Source organism: Manduca sexta, unplaced genomic scaffold (assembly GCF_014839805.1).
Source record: "Manduca sexta isolate Smith_Timp_Sample1 unplaced genomic scaffold, JHU_Msex_v1.0 HiC_scaffold_2673, whole genome shotgun sequence".
In the NCBI taxonomy this organism is placed as follows: Eukaryota; Metazoa; Arthropoda; class Insecta; order Lepidoptera; family Sphingidae; genus Manduca; species Manduca sexta.
The window spans coordinates 1-18,741 of NW_023593661.1; the positions used below are offsets into that span (position 1 = coordinate 1).

General features: G+C 35.5%; 2 protein-coding genes across 2 annotated transcripts; both read left to right on the forward strand.

The window, feature by feature from the left end:
• Positions 1-417: 417 nt before the first annotated feature.
• Positions 418-2,257, forward strand: LOC119192357 (phosphopantothenate--cysteine ligase-like; the record flags this gene model as incomplete). Its single annotated transcript, XM_037446177.1, has 4 exons — positions 418-632; positions 1,063-1,248; positions 1,528-1,630; positions 2,094-2,257. Coding segments are annotated over 4 exons (668 nt in total), but the record flags the coding sequence as incomplete, so codon positions are not given.
• A 7,091-nt stretch (positions 2,258-9,348) lies between these two features.
• LOC119188498 lies at positions 9,349-15,088 on the forward strand. The gene is made up of 8 exons (XM_037446176.1): positions 9,349-9,466; positions 9,843-11,151; positions 11,539-11,737; positions 12,078-12,206; positions 12,544-12,640; positions 13,592-13,740; positions 14,152-14,325; positions 14,550-15,088. The coding sequence occupies exons 1-8, from the start codon at positions 9,464-9,466 to the stop codon at positions 14,695-14,697; spliced, it is 2,208 nt and encodes a 735-aa protein (XP_037302073.1). The 5' UTR covers positions 9,349-9,463; the 3' UTR covers positions 14,698-15,088.
• The last annotated feature ends 3,653 nt before the right edge of the window (positions 15,089-18,741 follow it).

An 18,741-nucleotide genomic window follows, 5' to 3' on the forward strand; every position in this document is an offset into this window, starting at 1 on the left:
AAGAATACACACATGATTTTTTAGAAAAGTCAGGGGTGTGATGCCCTTAGGATTTGAACCTGCGGACATTTGTCTCGGCAGACCGCTCCACACCCAACTAGGCTATCGTCGCTTCTCGAGATAGAAAGTAGCCTATAATTTATAACATACAAATCCGTTTAGTAGATTTTGAGAAACTCGATAACATACAGACAGACAAGGGGACTTTGTTTTATTATATGTACAGATTACTTATTATATTTTGTACCCACATTCATAGCAAATAAAATATTATGATTATGATTATCTTCACTAATCATTTTGAAAACAAATTTGTATTTCTAAACTATTTGTTTTCTAAACTATACGTATGTAAATAAATGCAAAACAACTTCCACAAGTATTCTTAGTAATCTAAAGCCCGCTTTACATGAACAGTGAAACCAGACAGCGTGGATGTGCTGGCGCCGATCTTGCTGCGGTACAAGGCTGCGCACGCGGCGGGCGCCATCTTGCACGTGTCGTTCACGACGGTGTCGGAGTACTTCTGGCTGCTGCGCGCGGCGTGCGAGTGTCTCGCGAACCTCGGCCCTCGCGCGGTGCTGTACCTCGCCGCTGCCGTCTCCGACTTCTACGTGCCTAAGGATTGCGTTGTGAGTATTGAAAATAGAAGAAGTAATCACTTCTTAAATTTATTTGAGGTTGGAAATGAAAAAAAATCTTGTATTGATAACCTCCTTCTTTTTTACAATCGGTTAATAAAGTGACGGGTAAACAAAATCCTCAATTTCTTTTTCTTGGACTATTTATTTCAGTAATTTCAATTTAAAAACCAAACTACTGAACCGATTTTAAAAACATCTCTATGGGACAAATCTGGAAGGATATCCTTTCAAATAAAAAATAATCCAAATCAGTTAATAAATGACTGAGTTCTAAGGTAACAAACATTAAAAAAAAAACACTGAATTGAGAATCTCTTTTTTTGGAGTCGGTTAATAAAAAAAAATATGACCCAAATACACTGTCTTGTTGCGTTTTAACTGTTCTTAAGTAGTAATCATTGTAAACTTTGTTTTACAGCCGACCCACAAAATACAGTCGGAAAGCGGGCCGCCCATCATCCAACTCCACCTGGTGCCGAAGATGCTGGCACCGCTGGTCAACCTCTGGGTGCCGACGGCGTACGTGGTCTCCTTCAAGCTGGAGACGGATGAGAACCTCCTGGTACCCAAGGCCAGAGCAGCCCTGGAGAAATATAAGCATAAGGTGCGTAACTGTAATGCCAAGTTAATTTTATAGCCCTGATTTAAGTTCATCGGCAACTGTAATTTTATATTGGTTTTCTGTTAAAGCCGTTACTATTCTCACAGAAACTCTGGTCACACCTTTCTAGCCGGCTTAATGTCAATACTAATGATAGATTAAATAGCTTGCATGTTCCTCTACTTAAACAAAACAGGCATGTTAATTAAAATAAGTTTCTTGCTCATAACTCGTATGATGTTAGAAATTCATATTTTTCTTGAAGATGTTTTTGGTTTATAGATGGTGGTAGGGAATATGCTGCAGACGCGACATCACCGCGTCATCATGGTCACGCCCGACGCCACGCAAGAGATTATACTCACAAGGGAGGAGGTCCATGCAGGTATGGATATGATTTTATTATGTAGTTGTAGAATTTTATTTTCATTTAATTATGTATTAGTTTATTTTCAAATAATTTTTTGCCATAATTGAGATTTTAAGCTGGTATATATATTTTTCATATTGGCAAGGGCAACAGTAAACGGTGTACTACAATATAACATTTCATAGTATACTTTAAATTATGGTTCGATTAAGTAAGTTTTCGTATGAAAAAAATTAAGAGCGCCCGCTCAGTATTTGGAGGTAAAATTCAGCAGCATGAACATTGTGCGCATGTTAACTTTAAATAGTAAACCATGGTAATATATACAAAAAGTATGGAATTCATCCAATTCGGCAGTATGAATTCCTTTTTTCATATTGTCGACTACAGTATTGTTGACTTTAGGGAAATACTTAAACTTACTTGCTGTGAATATTTGGTGCAATTGTTGATTGTGGTGGTCGGTGCCGCGGCGCAGGCGTGGACATCGAGTCGTCGATCGTGCTGGAGATCGTGCGCGCGCACGCGGAGCACCTGCGCGGCGCGGGCGCGGGCGCGGCGGCGGGCGGCGCCGACTGGGCCCGCGCGAGCCGCGCTGACTCTCGCCGCGCCCGCCGCCGGCTCTACCTCACGCCGGACTAGGCGGATTCGCCCATCGCCCCTTCTCACCTTCCGACACCTTTCGCGCCTTTCCGCCCCATCCGCTCCTTTCCGCCCCATCCGCCCCTTTTCGCCCTCCCTTACAAACGTCATCAGCATGAAATCTACCATCATTAACCCTTTCGCCCCTTTCCGCCCCCATCCGCCCCCATCCGCCACCTTCGCCCACTTTTATACTTCGTGTAGTTATCTCTAAAATAGAACATGGACCTATTGTCGTACGACATAATAAGTACTTATTTACATATCGGGTGACTGATCGTTGACTTGAACAATGTCTCACTAAAATGATGTTTCGGAAAGTAGTTATGGACATTATTTATTTTAGTTTAACTTGATCTCCACTATATTTGTGTGAAAATTTAACTTATTATAAAGGCTAGTGCACATTGATACAGCTACAGCGCTCATAATAAAAGCGCAAATGCGTTTTAATATCATGTCGGTGTGCATTAGACTTCATTTGAAAATGATGGTTACGTTCAATTAATGAACGCGCCCTAAGTTTTCGAACGCGCTCTGGTACTTTTAATGCGCGTTTGAAGCATGGTTAGCGCGTTGCAAATGTGGACAATTGGAAAAATTATTTGTTTCTATTAAAATGTATATTTGATGCTATCAAAATATTGCGTGAAAGACTAATTTATACATGTCATCCGTACTGCACGCGTCGGGTATAGAATATTTTTCTATTAATTATATAACTTCCAAAATGAAAGAGAAACTGGAATACCTTAAAAGATGCCAAAGATATAACAGTTTAAAGATTTCCGTGTTAGACAGAGACGACAAGACGTTTTAGTGACGTCTAATCTGACATAGAATTAAACTAAACGTTGCGAGACAGAGATAGAATGTTTAATATCTTGATGATTATCATATTTTGTATTCAGAGTTGTTTTTTGCGACTAGCATTGAGCTAAGTAAATCAACCTCAAGAAACATCCCAATATATAATGCCAAAAACTAGATAAAAAACAGAAGATTCTAGTTGAAAAGCTAATTGGCTTAAGCGAGATTTTTTTTACAAAAAAATTTACTAGTTTAAAAAACATAAAAAGGGGCTGATTTTAAATATGTATGAAACTTTTATTCAAACCTGAGTAAACAATCATTTTATTTATATTGAGCCTTGTGTACAATACTTTTAAGAGCCTTTTACAAGTGATATACGAAGTTTAACGAATATATCCGAAGCGCGTAGTCGGTGGCACTAGTTCGTAATCTCTGTGTGCCCCTGTAGATCTTCTACGTGTAGATTTTATATCTATCATATTTTAATGTCATTGTTCGTAGACAGATTGGGGTATCGTCATCCATAAGGGATATTCAAGCTTCTCTAAACTATTTATTTTTATCGGATAACGTCACATATCATCGAGGACAAAATAAAAAAAATTGAACCGCCCAATCTTGACCAGGAATATTCATACTAACAAAAAAAATACCCTAAAGTGAATAAANATCTCCTGTCTCTTTTACACGAGTGCAGCGTAATTGGAGTGACGTCACAGGAGCTTTTAGCAAATTTGCAAAATAATACAAAAATGTTGATTTTTATAATTCTTTCTTCATTAGATTTTGCGGTGACTCAGTTATTGATAACAAAATTTCTATAATTTTTTATGCTTGCCAGTTATATTGGTCAGAGCTTGCAAGCCTTTATTAGTACCATAATTAACCCAAAAAATGGCTGACCCTACAATCTGTCTCCGATAAACTTTAGAGTTTTATTAAAATACTGTAAATATAATCAAAATGTTCAAATAGTACTAATTTATTACACACACTTCCATAGTATATCTGTTGGGGTGGAGTGTTTGATAAATATTTTATGCTGTAGCACACCCACCTATTACAAATATATATATATATATATATATATATATATATATATATATATATATATATATTATTTATTGCGTTAATTTTTGTTTGCTGTTAAATCAGGCCGCGATATGTTATGTAAGGCGATTTTTTCCTCGGGTGAGCTTTTGAAAAATTTCATCCTTTGCCACTGCTGTGTATACCATTTTTACATATTGATGGCAAAAAAATATTTTTAGCGATTTTTGTTTAATTTATTACATAGAATCACATTAATTAATTATTGATACATTTACCATCACAAGAAAATATAAAGCATAAAACATTTCTTAAATACGCCATCTATTGTTTTCTATTACAATCTACAACAGCGTTAGCTCTGACCGTTGTGAAGCTAGTACATTTATTCAAAGACTAGAATGTAAAAGTGTCAGTACCCTTATCTAACTTCAAACCGGTCAATGAAAGCGTGTATTGTATTTTATATCTAATGTTAGTGGTGTGGATAATTTTGATTTCAATTTAAGATATAGTCTATTTATTATTGTTGTATGAAATATGTGTATTGTTATTGTAATCATTATTTCATGTTGTATATGCGTTACGTTGCAACAATATGTTATCTCTATCTCGTATGAGGCTGCAGCAATAATAAGAGATTGGATCCTCGTGCATGCTCGTATAATGCAGTGATTATTAATACCATAATCGAGTACATAAACATATATCTGAAGACGTGTTCTTGATTTTAATTCATGTTAAACGCCATTTTTTATAAACGAACCCAATCGTGAATCATCGTGATAAAGGACCAATTAGAACATAGAGTTTTGATTCGCATATTTTGATTGGTTCATTTTTGAAATCAGAACGACGAATGGAATCGTTTATCAAAACGGCCGTCACGACTTTTCATAACCATTATCTACTTATCAGTTGCTATTCTTTTATAATGAATATAGAACATTTAGACATGAAAATTAAGAAAACAAAGGCCTTAAATTTGCAATGTGACCTACGAGTGTCATATCACTTACCATCTGGCGAAAGGAAAGCTCGTCTCGTCATTAAAAAAACATCACCTTCGCTTCTAATATATACTATTTTGTACCTCGTCGCCTTAAATACGTGACGTACAAAAACCTTCACATACAATCTACAAATTTGCATAAGAACCGGCGGTTCGTCGTAAATAAGACGAGTTATACATGCATAATTTAAATTGTATTAGTTATTACCCCCTTATTCGTAGACGTTTTTTATCTAAGGTGTAAAGCTGTGTTAAGTCTGTTTCTCAGTGCTAACGGCATGGCAGCCTTCGCAGTGGGTAGCCAGGGCCGTCGTGATTCGATAATATTGTTGTATCTCAATATTAGCCAATCACAACGGCCCTATATTACACTTAGATAAATAACGTCTGTGAATAAGGGGTTAGTCTAGATTTTTCCTATTTTTATTCAGAGATGGCATAATTCCAAATATTATGTCGACAAAGCCTCGATTTTCGTGTAAATGTTGTGGTATTTCGATGGAAATAGTATTTATAAGTGATATTTTTTATTAGATAACTGATATTTTTTTTATTATATAATTTATTTATTGGTATTTTTTTATTTATTTTTACTTATAAAAATATTTTAGGACAATGATAGGTCATTAACGCCCTCAGATAGCTACCTACATAACATTGAAAAATAAACAATTTCATTACAGATATATATATATATATATATATATATATATATATATATATATATATATATATTTTTTTTTTATTTGGCAGTTATCCAATTTTTTTTTATGTCTGACAGATGTAGTTTGCATACTTTGGAAGAGATGATACCCACGGAATAGACAAAATTCCTCTACAAAAGCAAAACAATATGTTAACATATATCTAAAGAGTCACATATCATAGACAAACAGTTTTTATCTCTGTCCACATATTTATTTACTGCCGTTATATTTAAATAAGAATCTAAATTATAAAAAAATATATTTTATTCAAATAAATCATGTAACCGAAAATTTTTAAAAATTTGATCAAAATGTTAGCCTAAAAACAAAATATCTGATTTAAAAAGGTTTTAATATTGTTAAAATATAATAGAATGATGTAAAAGTATGTATCGTTAATATATTTGTGTATTTAATCTATATGTAATTTTATCATATCGTTGTATACTCAATGTTAATGTATATGTTTGTGGAGACGATACTGCGCTCACGCAAGCCATGCTACGTATAGTGCATTAAGTTACGATCCATTTCAATAAACTGCCCTCATTTGAATCATCGATCAAACCACACTAATGAACCAATCAAAATTACTCATTTATAATCATGTCAAAAAGCTTTGCTCTGATTGGTTCATTTTCGCGATGGATTAAAAAAGCGATTGTGAACGTTTTTTTAAAAACAAGGGTAAGTTATAATGACGGTCGTCTTCGAATAATAGCCTTTAATCGGTGATGGTCAGGATGAGGATATACCCGTATATAAAGGACGGGCCGGGTGGTCAATGCACTCCAGAATTACTTGATTACTCACAGCATTTGGAAGCAGCATACCACTACTAAGAATTTCTAAAATAATCAAATTAAATCTATGACAATACCTTCCCTTCCGCTCCCTGGAAAATGACTAGGTACGCCCATAGGTACCCGTGAAAAATAAGATGTTTATACAAGTACTGACTTAAAATCAAACATTCAATTGAAGTGTTTTGATCTTTCCAGCATTAAATTCATTGAATGGTCACGACTGCGAATTGCAAATCTCGGTTGCGTTCGGAGGTTAAGAGATCTCGCGGTATTATTATTATATTGACATCTTTTTCGCTCTCACCATGGGTTACTATAGCTCCGTCGCGCTCCGCCTACCACCGCCGCGTGTAAGTTAGTAGACCTCGCCGCTCTCTCTCTCTCTCTACCTATTGATTATTATTAACTGCAATATCACCAATGTTAGTAAAATCAATGTACAATAAACAGCACGAGTCATGAGCACGGATTAACAGTAGAGGGGCGAGTATAGTAACCGATTGACACATGTGGGCCAATAGATAACGAGCATCAAATGAGTAACCAATCACATCGAAACATCGACGACTTGGATGTCGAACTGACCAATCACGAGTGTGCTCACGACTCGTGCCTCTGAATCTGAATATAGTGAATTATTTAACAACCCAATATATAATGGAGGCAAAGACGTGGTTGCAGTGTAGTCTTCACTCATCTTAATTTAATAAATGTATATTCGAGTGCTGTGTGAGTGGTTAGTTAGTGTATCTTAACTCTCAATATGTCCTTATGTTTAAGACAATAAGGTGCAATGTTGAATGGTATACATCACATATTGTAACGAATAATGTTTGACGTCGTGTTGCACAATTGTGTATATTGATGGTGATTTAAAAAAAATATATAATAAATTAAAAAAGGATTTCAATTTACAATTTGGATCCAGTTGTCACCCAAAATAATAAATTCAGATATCTAATAAATTTATAAGTCAAGAATTGTAGACATTTACTAGAGCTCCGGAATAAAAATCAATAAAGTAGATAGTCAGTCACAAAAATAGGTGAACAAATTCAAAACTTCAAAACTCTTCCACATTCATTTCAATCGCAATATTCTGTTTCTCATCGAATATAAGGTAAACACTTTGAAGTATGGTAGTGAAGGAGAAATATTATTGTTAAGATCACAAAAGTTTAAAGGTGATTTCAATTTTGAATTTGTTTAGCTACTTTTTGAGTCTGACTACATCAGGTTGCATGGATATAAACATATATCGAAATTTCAACTTTAACGTGTTAAATGATCTAAGCATTTCATCTAATTGTTTAGAACATAAAAAAGCAATGAGTTCTGCCTCCATTTAATACGTAGGTATTAGCTTTTGTCTAACCAAATTATAAGGGCCGCTTTTGATGTTTCAGTAAATGTCTACAATACAAAAAACTAATTGATAATTCTGAAAAGAAAATATTGAGTAATGAAAATTCTAATGTACTTAACAAAGCTAGTTTCAGATGTTCTGACACCTAAAACTTTTCTAAGTGGAATGTTGTGTGTATTGTGCCTATCTATTTATACAACAGGATTCTAATGTATTCGCTGTCCTCTTAAGAATAAAAAGAAATAGTTTATCGACAGCTGACTTCCTTAGCCTATCGTATCATTGAATAATAAAAAATATATTTTATTTTTATTAATTTCAGATAATCGACTTAGCACTTTTTGACTCTAGTGGTATAAATTAAAGTCATTAGTTTGTTTTGAAACAAGTTAGTAATCAAACAGTACTTTCATTATATTAAAAAAATACAAACAATTTATTGCGAACCTCCTTTTTAGTTAAACAATGGTTTATGTTAATATTATTTGCATAGCAGTATGTCAGTCAAAACTATTTTTACTAGTACTTGCCTACACTAAGGAGACGTTCCATGGTCAGAATCCTCAGGACCAATGACTTGTTTTTAGGTCACTAACAGAACTCAATTCCCAAACCTTAAGAGGAAAGCGAATGATTACACTATAAAGAGTGAATAGTAACATAAATGGGTATCTATCGTTGTGATATTTGTATTATATTGAGCCGTAGTGCGTACTCCGTGGCGCACTAGTCACCAACTGTATTCGGACAAAGTTTATTCCACGTGGATTAAATAGTTTGTCATATTTTAATGTAAGCCTTGTTTTATTATATACCTTTTGAACCGTTCCAGCCATAATGACCTTCAGGAAAACCAGGGCCCTTATTTCCTATGCCACGATTTCAAACACACACACACACAACACGCATTTATCCCCGAAGAAGTATGCAGAGGCGTAACCAGGGCACCCACTTTTCGTCAAGTGTGTTCCGTCCCACGGTGTGATAGGGGGCCAGACTATCGCCATATCGGGCACAAATTTCAAACTCCGAGCTGATACTGAGCAGAAAAACACATATATCTCTTTGTCGGGGTTCAAATCCAAGACCTCGTTTTATTTAAGAAATAGTAAAATTAAGAAATTTGGAAATATATCAATCCCTTCATCATCATCAGCCACATAAAATCTACTGCTTGAACAGGTCTCCCCCCCAAAGATTTCCAGACGGACCTGTCGAAAGCGGCCTGCATCGAGCGGGTTCCTGCGAAGCTTCCTTTACGACCTCATAATTTCCACACTCTAAACATAACATTAAAAAATATTTGTTGACATCATATTGACACTTTCTCTGTTCAAAATTGTCATGGCCCGTCAGAATCGCACCGGAATATTTGTAAATACGTAAAAGTACGTGGTTGCGTGGTTACACTGCAATATTATCTAATATTTTTTGTATATTTTGTTCCAAATTATGGTGAGTAATTCTATATTCCTTGAACTGATCTAAGTATTCAATCAGTCGTGTCGCCTGAGTAAACTATAATTAAACGTGTTAAATAATTTCTTTCCAGATCAATATCTTGCCTTTTATATTTTGTAAGAGTAAATTCTCATATTACCCTCTTTTATATCTTCCAATTTCTATAACACGGACTTTTTGGTATCACACATAAGCTGGCTTACGACTTACCACAGTATTTAAGACATTATGAAAACTAAAAATTCCGTCAAATAGTTCAATGCAGCAGTCTGTCGAGTTTATAAGACTTAAAAGTCTTCATCATCGTGTTAATGACATCCTTTTATACAATATAGATAACTTCTTTTATTTTAGTTAGACAATGTTTCAGGACGAAGATATAGAAGATTTAGTAGGCGAGGTGAAATACACAGACTCGCAGAAAAGTGTAGCCACGACAAACATGTACTCAATGGACTTCGACAGCAGTTCAGACAAAAACAACTCTTCAGGCAAGGAGACGTACGTCATAGAATGTGATGATAGCGAAGACAGCGAGACTTATCTTCTACACAGCAACAGGAGTGTTGTTAACTTGTTTGAAAGAGAACACCACACAGCACAAAATGTAGATGTATTAGTAAAGACTAAGAAACCATATAAAAGACACAAAACTGCATCCACAAGCGTACACAAATGCCTGTTTGTAGCTCAAGAAATATTTACACAAACAAGCAAAACTATCATAGAACTTGCCGAAATAGAAACATTAAGTAAAGTCGAAAGGAAATCTCTGGAGACACAAACCTCGCTGATATCAATCAAGGAAAGCAAAATAGTTGAACAGTCATTGGAACTGACCAACTCTGTATCTCATTGTAATGTAATTAAACATGATTTTGACGTAAACAATAGTAAAAGATGTGTAGTAACTTGTGATCAACTCCTGAACGGTTCTCTGGAGGATGGCTCTTCTAAATTTCTAACATCAGAGCCAGAAAATTCCGCTGCCAGCGATGATTCAGATAGAATAATTAACATTATAGATGACGAATCAAAGGATAACGAATTAAGCGAAGAACAGATAGCGAATCGATATGAAAACACGAGTGATTTTGAAGACACTAACTCAGATATAGAACAATATTCGTTAATGGAATGTTGTCAATTAAAACCAATTTCAGACAACCAAAGTGATAGTAGTGAAGTAACGAAATCAGTAGACCATGATATCGAAGATCTATATACAAAATTATCAGAAAGTATCGATTTATATCCCTTTGATAAAACTTCTGAGGAAGGTAAAAGAAAAATAGGCACTTTAACACCTCTAACTGAGGAATCAACAATAAAAAAGGATAGTGTAGACACCTCTTCGTATAAGAACAACTTCAATTCACTAGAGAAAGATGTACCTTTTACAAATAATCAAGGAATGAGGATAAAATTACTTCCGAATGAAGATATCGATAAAAGTTCATTCAAACTACCTCCGATACAAAATAACAAGTCTTGTCCAAACAGTCCGCATCTTAATTTCTTGTTCTCACTAAACGCGTCGTCAAAACATTCAGAGAGAGCAGGTGCTTTACCAACAGTCGTGGAAGATCAGAATCAAAGACGATGCATGGGAGACAGGTGGGAGATAGGAAATAAGGAGCTTGCTTCAGGGGAAGGTGCACTTATCAATGGAAACTCCGGTAGGTTTAACACAACCATTACATCACCTTTTTCCATCTGCCATTATCCCAATATTGAATTGAAGCAAAACACTTTTGCAAACATTAAAAGGAATTGACTTTATTTTTACAATCTTGCACTTGCCGAACGTCAACTACGTCTGGGGAATCCAGTACCCTGTAAATCACGTTAGAAAAACCCATACAAAGTAACACTCTCGTTGCGAATATCCTAATATCCTCAATGAAAGCTTTGTGTACGGGAAAGCTGATGGAATTTAGACAGCATAAATATTATTAACACTGTCACTTCTTTATAATTTACGAATACAAAAGAAGTGAATAGAATGTCTTAAAGCTCAAATTACACTGATAATTAAGATACTTATTCCTTACTTTTATTATCAGACTCTATGCACTTCAGTCCAGAATATCTCCAGTTACCTCCTATTCACATCGAAGGCCATGTCGTCCACAATGCACGGACGAGTTCATTTCTAAATGATAGAGTGGACGCACATGCTGTGGACACCTACAGTGATTCCATATCCATTAAGAACAAAATACGTGAATTGAAAATGAGCAGACATGCGAAGAAGAATATACCGTTAGTATTTGGGGCTGGGTTCATTATATTTTTCTGTCAATATAAGTAGATAGAACTCGAGGTGGTCTTCACTTAATAATATCAAGCATGTACTCTAGGTCATATACCATGCCGAGTCTTCTGCGGAACGGAGTAATAAAGCCTTTCGTCTACTACGCTGTCTCAAACGTAGATGGCAGACTTTGTATACGTACCTTTTTCAAAGGCTAAATAACTTACAAAGTATGGATGTGACCAACAGAACCGTGACCTTCATTTAGACAACGAACGCCATTCTTCACCAGTCGCTATATAAAAAAAATATTAACCGTTAATTCCTAATGGATCTTGATTTTACCAGTACTCCTCGAAGTCGCAGCATGTCACCGATCTCCATTTGTCATGAAGGCAGCAGGATTAGCGACGTGGCGGAAAAAGGCTGCGAAGCTCTGTGCGCGGAACTGTCCAGGAGATTACGGTCAACGTCTTGGTAAAACGTTTTGTTACGAATACCATGATGGCGTAGTATTACGTAGGCGGTATATCTGCCGTGCTGAGGTCTTAGGTTCGATTTTTGGGTCGGGTAGTCTAGAATTGTGACCGATCAATGATAAAGGCACACTGCCTATTCGGAATAATATAGCTGGCCAAATGTGGGATGTTGTATGCGTGCTATTTGCTTAACCGTGTAATCTTGAAATAGGAAAAAGAGTTATCCTATGTATGATGTACGTTGCGAGTGACAAGTAGTACTTATCATCTATTTATGAAAGGATTTAAGTATATGATGCTTATAGAAATGTTATTCAATCAACATTTTATTTTAGGACTCAAATCGCAGATACATTAGAAGATGTTCCGAGATCATTGGATAAGTTTTGGGGCATTATAAGCGAACAGAGGATTGCGGATTTGATTAGATTGGTATTTATTTATGATATTACATTTTCTATACTATAAAGCTATCATTTTTAAGATAGAAAAAAAAATGAAATTTCTGGCTAATTTTGCAAATCTTAATATCTATAAGTATATTGCATAGATATTAAGTAATTGCTTAATGCTTAGTAATTAACAAAAGTATTATATAGGATTTTTTATTAATACTATTACTACTTAATAGCAGTTACAAATAAATATGCGTATAAGGAACTAAAGATTTGCTCATAATATCTTACGGCAAAGACATTATCAATTAATATAATGGATACCTCAATATGAATCCATTTATTTTTGTTTATTAGTTCCAAGACACACTAACCTTTTCTTTTACTTTAAAGACATTGAGATAAATTCGCTTTCTGTTCTGAATATAGTATCTATTCTACTATATTGCTATAAATCTAAACTCTGTCTAGGTGAGTGCTCACGTGGAGTCTCCTAGGACACAAGTGTCCCGAAGCGCTTGTCATACGCTGGCGTCCATTTTGAAAAACACTAACTATACGAAAAACCGGTATCTACCTATTTTGTATCAATCGTCTATAATAGATCCTGTCTCATGGAATGCCACCTAAATTTTTTAATAAACAAATTCACAAAAATACTAGCAAGCCCACCCAGAATCAAATAAATAAATACCGAATGGTACTGCATTGCACTTAGCATTAAGAGACATGATCTTAAGCCTTAATACGGAATTTCACTGTTGATAATGTCCAAATCTACAATGCTCGTTACCCCTTAACAATAGACATAATCACCCAATGAAAACAAAACACTATAGTTTTACTATATTCGCTAACTCGCACTAAGGCAACGTGGTGGACCATGTCTTAAACCCCTCAGCATTAGAAAAGCCCTGCCCAGACACATATAATACAGGATTGATATTATTAATCCTAAAATCATTTCTAATTTTGATTTAACAAATAGGATTTCCACGAAGCGGTGACGATCCTCCTGACCAAGACCGGTAGCTACAGTAGGCCGGTGCGCCGTGCTGCCAACGTCGCTCTGGACGACATCGTGTCAGGCGTGGAGTTCAGTCATGCCATCACAGCACTCTGCATACATGGAGCTAGGTACTACAAATTTCTGAGGACCATCCTGACTCACTTATTTTGTGTCAGGATAGATTGCAAGAGCATCGTTGCCATTATTTACGGGCGTAACTTCTGTAAGTGATTTAAGTTTATGCTTTTCAAAGCGCACTTTAAAGCTGATTTTCATGGAGTTTGTAATAGTTGATACTTGTAGCTATACTTTGAACCTGACTTTAAAACACTTTTTTGTATTTAGAGCTCTTCCTCGCGTTCCTGTTTTTTGTAACCGATGTCAATACTATAAACTACGTATCGATTAAATTACTGTTCCTACGTACCCCATCACATATGAATACCATGAAAACAGGGTTGGATAGAGCTTGACCTGACATCTCCTTCAAAATACTTCATATGATCCTAGTCATTAATCAATTCACTGTCTCTTAAAAGCCATAAGAGTCCTCTAGTCCGGTGCGCATCAGCCCGACTGCTGGTAGTGTCTTGTGCACTCGCTGGCGGTGGGAGGGAACTGCTGAGGGCTCGGCCTCCCACCGCCGCTGCCGCTAGGAGGTATGCGCTGCGCTCTCTAGCCGCGCTACTCGAAGACAAGAACACTGACACCAGGTAACGACTGATTTCTATTAATCCCAAAAAATACTCGCGATTAAAAAAATGACCAATGGAATAAAATTTATTTGACATAACTACAGATCATTTATTTTGATTCAATTAATCTACAGATCGATACAATGTGCACTTAAGATCGTTTATTAACTTGCCGTGAGCCGTGACAGACACCGCATCGAAGTGTCGGAAGTCATTTTGTAGAAATACTTTTCCCTCATCAGGAAATACGCCGAGCGACTTTACACGATGTTGCGACCGCTCGGTAACTTCGAGGCTTACTATCTCACTGATGTGGACGTGGAGCAAGCCTCGAGGCAGATGAAGAAATATGACCAGCTGTTGCTCAACGAACCGCCCAAAGAAAGGTGACGGTAAACCGAAGATTGCGCGCTACATTTTATCGGCCTAGCATGACAATTTTGGCATCAAGATTTTGATAACTTGTGATTTGTTTTTTTTTATTCTTTAACTAATGTTAAATCCTATAGGCCCAGGAAATTATTGATAAATTGTATTCAAAGTGTGAACCATGCCTTATACCAATATGGTATACTACCCCCTTATATAACCTGGGCCAATATATATATCTATAACTTAATAGTAAACCACGCTTTCGAAAATGCAATAAAATAGATAGACGATATAGTATTAACATTATGATATATTTTCTATGGTTTTTGTAACTGCCAAAATGGTCATACTAAGCAAGTAAGCTAAGAGGAATTTACGAATCTTTAGTGCCTTTCTGACATCTGAAAAAACTTTAGAACAAGAAAACATCTACAATAAAACATAAGTTCATTATTAATATATTTTTGACAGAATGAGGATAAATTATTTGTAAGGCCATTTTGGTCATACTAACAAGTAACTAAAGAATTTAAATTTAGTGATTAGTTCTCGCAGTTGAAAGAAAAACGTAAAAATAATTAATAATCATGGATATTTCGGCCTTTAAAATTTAATATGACGAAATTTTAAAGGCCGAAATATCCATGATTATTAATTATTTTTACGTTTTTCTTTAAACTGCGAGAACTAATCACTAACTAGACGTGAATTTAAATTCTTTACTTGCCAATACTTGTTTAGTTACCCAGATTAAAGGTGAAACAAAATGTATGAAAATGGACCTTGAGGTATCGCCTTAATACCGATCCGTTTGTCAGTGAAGATTAATAAACTTTCTTTTGTATTCATGGTGATAAATATCCAGTCAAATATCATCTTTCTGCAAAAATAATGGAATACAATGTAGAATTTGCAATAAATATAATTATTTTCCTAATTTGTTATCAATACTTGTTTTTCTTGTTACATGAGATGATTTACAACCTTGCAAACTTGCAATATTTATAATTTTTTATCACTTTTACAAATGTCTTCGAGAAAAGCACGCTGTAAATATGTGAGTGTAACATGAGAAGGGCGAAAGTTAGGTGGTCTCTAGTGTTTGGTGATAAACCAGTGCAAGATAACTTTCATTTTAAATAAATTAAACATATCTGTTGAATAGATCGACTAGAATTTTTCTTTTAATAGATACATGAAAGTCAAGTTGAATGTACGCATATAGCTTTCTTTCAACACAACTATTTTAAATGGGAAAGAAAGAACACGTTGCAGGGGAGTGTTTTTGAACCGAAACGAACTACGTATCTCGATACGTGGACGGACACTGGCCGCCCTAACTAACGCGAGGCTCTAGGTCCAAAGCAAAAAAACGAGGTGAGACCCTGGGCGGATCAAAAAGAAAGTTCCCTGGTTTTAACTTTTTCGCAAAAAAAGTCCTCCAAGGCACTGCGCGAGGCCCCTGTTAAGGCGAGAACCTCGAGCTGTTGCCCGGTTCGCCTCCCCCAAAGGCCGCCTCTGGAAACGGAGATATATAGAAAACTATTGAAATTCAAGAAACATATTATTACAGAAAATTACAATTACAAAAAAAAAGCCAAATCGGTTGGATAGAATAGAGGTACAGACTCGTAATAGATTTTTTTTTAATATGATGAATTATTTTCCGCTTTACAGTGTTTCAGATTTTTTCAATTTAAAAAGATACCAAAATCAGAGTTGTCCCTGAAGACTTATGAGTAAATGACTTATGACTCCACTATTCGTTGTACTTGAATTATCACAATACGGACCAATTTCTGAACAAAAAAATATTGGCCCAAAAATATCATAATGTAACTTATTTCTAGATTTATTCGGCATTACATTCACGTCAAAATTAACCGCAAGATACGTCATTATTGTTTAAAACGGAAAGTCCCCCACCAATCCCATTGATGCAACTGATAAACCATTGATGTATTCAATTATGAACGTAACTGCTGACGACCAACAAATGGTTGACACGCACGGACGGGCACAACTTTTACATTATCGTGCGTGTTTTTTCATAAGTAATGAAACAATAATAACATTGCAAGAAGTTACGTATTTGTATTACTGCGTGATCGTTGTATTGCCAACGGCGAGTGCGCGTACACTGGTCGTGGTGCGTGTGTACTGAAGCGTCCCGTGCAACCATGCACTCGATCTCCGCTCAGGGGTGTCACGTGATAAATTTAATGCACCTGGCAGTTTGGACCTGGAAATGTAATAGATTAGTATATTAACAATATAAGTTATTGTTTTAAAATTGGACATTTATTAGAATAGACCAAAAAAAACAAAATTATGCTGGGCGTGTCATTTGAACAGCTGGAATTTAATACTATCTTCATTTTATGTATCTTTCGTAAATCATATTATTTATATACGCAACGTTTTTTATGCTTGTTATTCATTCTTTATGGTTTAATTTTCTAAATGACTACATGTCATACATTCCCTTTTTACTCTGCTGCATATGAGACAATAATCAAGCCTATAAAATAAAAAAATACAGGATACATTCATTCTTACAAATTGGTTCCTTTTTATCCCAATAATTTACTACCATGGGATATCATGGATTATTTAAGTATACCGCTGGCGTCGTACAATATTTTAGGAACTTTTGTATCGGGAAAGGTTTTTCACGCGGGCGAAGCCGCAATCAACACCTAGTATATGATATAGACTAAATCTTAAATTAACAAGGCCTTCATCCCGTGAAAGTGGATATTTTATTGTGGAATTAAATTTTGATGTGGGCTTAATTGCGAATAAACGCCAGTATGATATAAACAAAATTTACCTTACTTGCCTAAATTTTCTGTGAAAACCGCAATATTAAAAGCAAAATACTAGGGTAACATAGACGAAAGAACGCATTTTCCTCAACTTTCGGAGTTGGAAATTTCCCGCCGACACGCAAGCCAATGAATGTTTCTCCCCTTGTATTGTGGTAAACTGTGGAATCCGCCGTTTTGGGAGAAAAGTACTAGGGCAGTAGAAACGTTAGGAAGTCATTGATTTTCCGTAACCCGTGTGAAAGAGTCAGTAGCAGTGTGAACTTTACCCGTCTCATATATAACCCACGAAAATCAATATCCCCAACTCCTTTATAGCCAGCTGAATTCATTCAAGTAACACGCTATGAATTCAATAGATAAAACACATTTTGACGAGAAATTAATAGCTAAAAAAACTATCATATTTAATCTCAAAATATAATTTGTGTACAATCGTTTTTTTGTTGTATTTATAGCAACCTTTGTTTTTTCTATTATACGTGATATGGAGTGGGAATGTACTTATTTAATTTTTTCCCACTACGTAGGCAACGGTCCAATTTATGAAAAAATTAAATTGAAGTCGCTTACCGCCATTTTAATATTGATCCCGGTCAATTCTTTCGATCTATCTCCAAAATGGACCAATCAGAATAATTTGTTTAACATGCTTACAAATTACTTATTTTCATTGATTTATTCTCGAAATCAGATTAAAGATAGTGATTAGAACAAGATTTGGGATCGGTAATTGAAAACGGATGCACTAAGTGTCGCATATTTCAATCTGGAACTTGTGACATGTTGGACGAATTAACTTTTACTTAGATTGTACATATAATAAGTGCATGTAACAGAATTATAAAGTTATACCTACAGTGATCAGAGATCCAACAGCGAGCAGTCAGGGACAAAACCATTTTATAAGACCTTAATTTTATATTTATCGTGATCATACGCTTCTTGCCTAAGCTTTTACCGAACTAAGAAATAATATACATATAAAAATTGGAAATAACTCCTAAAAGCATACATCCAATAGAAATAAGTGCTTTGTGGGCAAACCCTTACAATTAAGTGGCCGTTTCGGTGCACGCGCACTGGTGTAGCGGCGATGCTTTAACGAATGCACTCACTTTGCACTTAGCATCGTTTATCTGCTAACGACAGTGAGGGGTCGTATTTATTTTATTAGTAGAAACTACAATACACTTCTACTTATTGAGTTTACAGATATATCAATCAGTTGAGT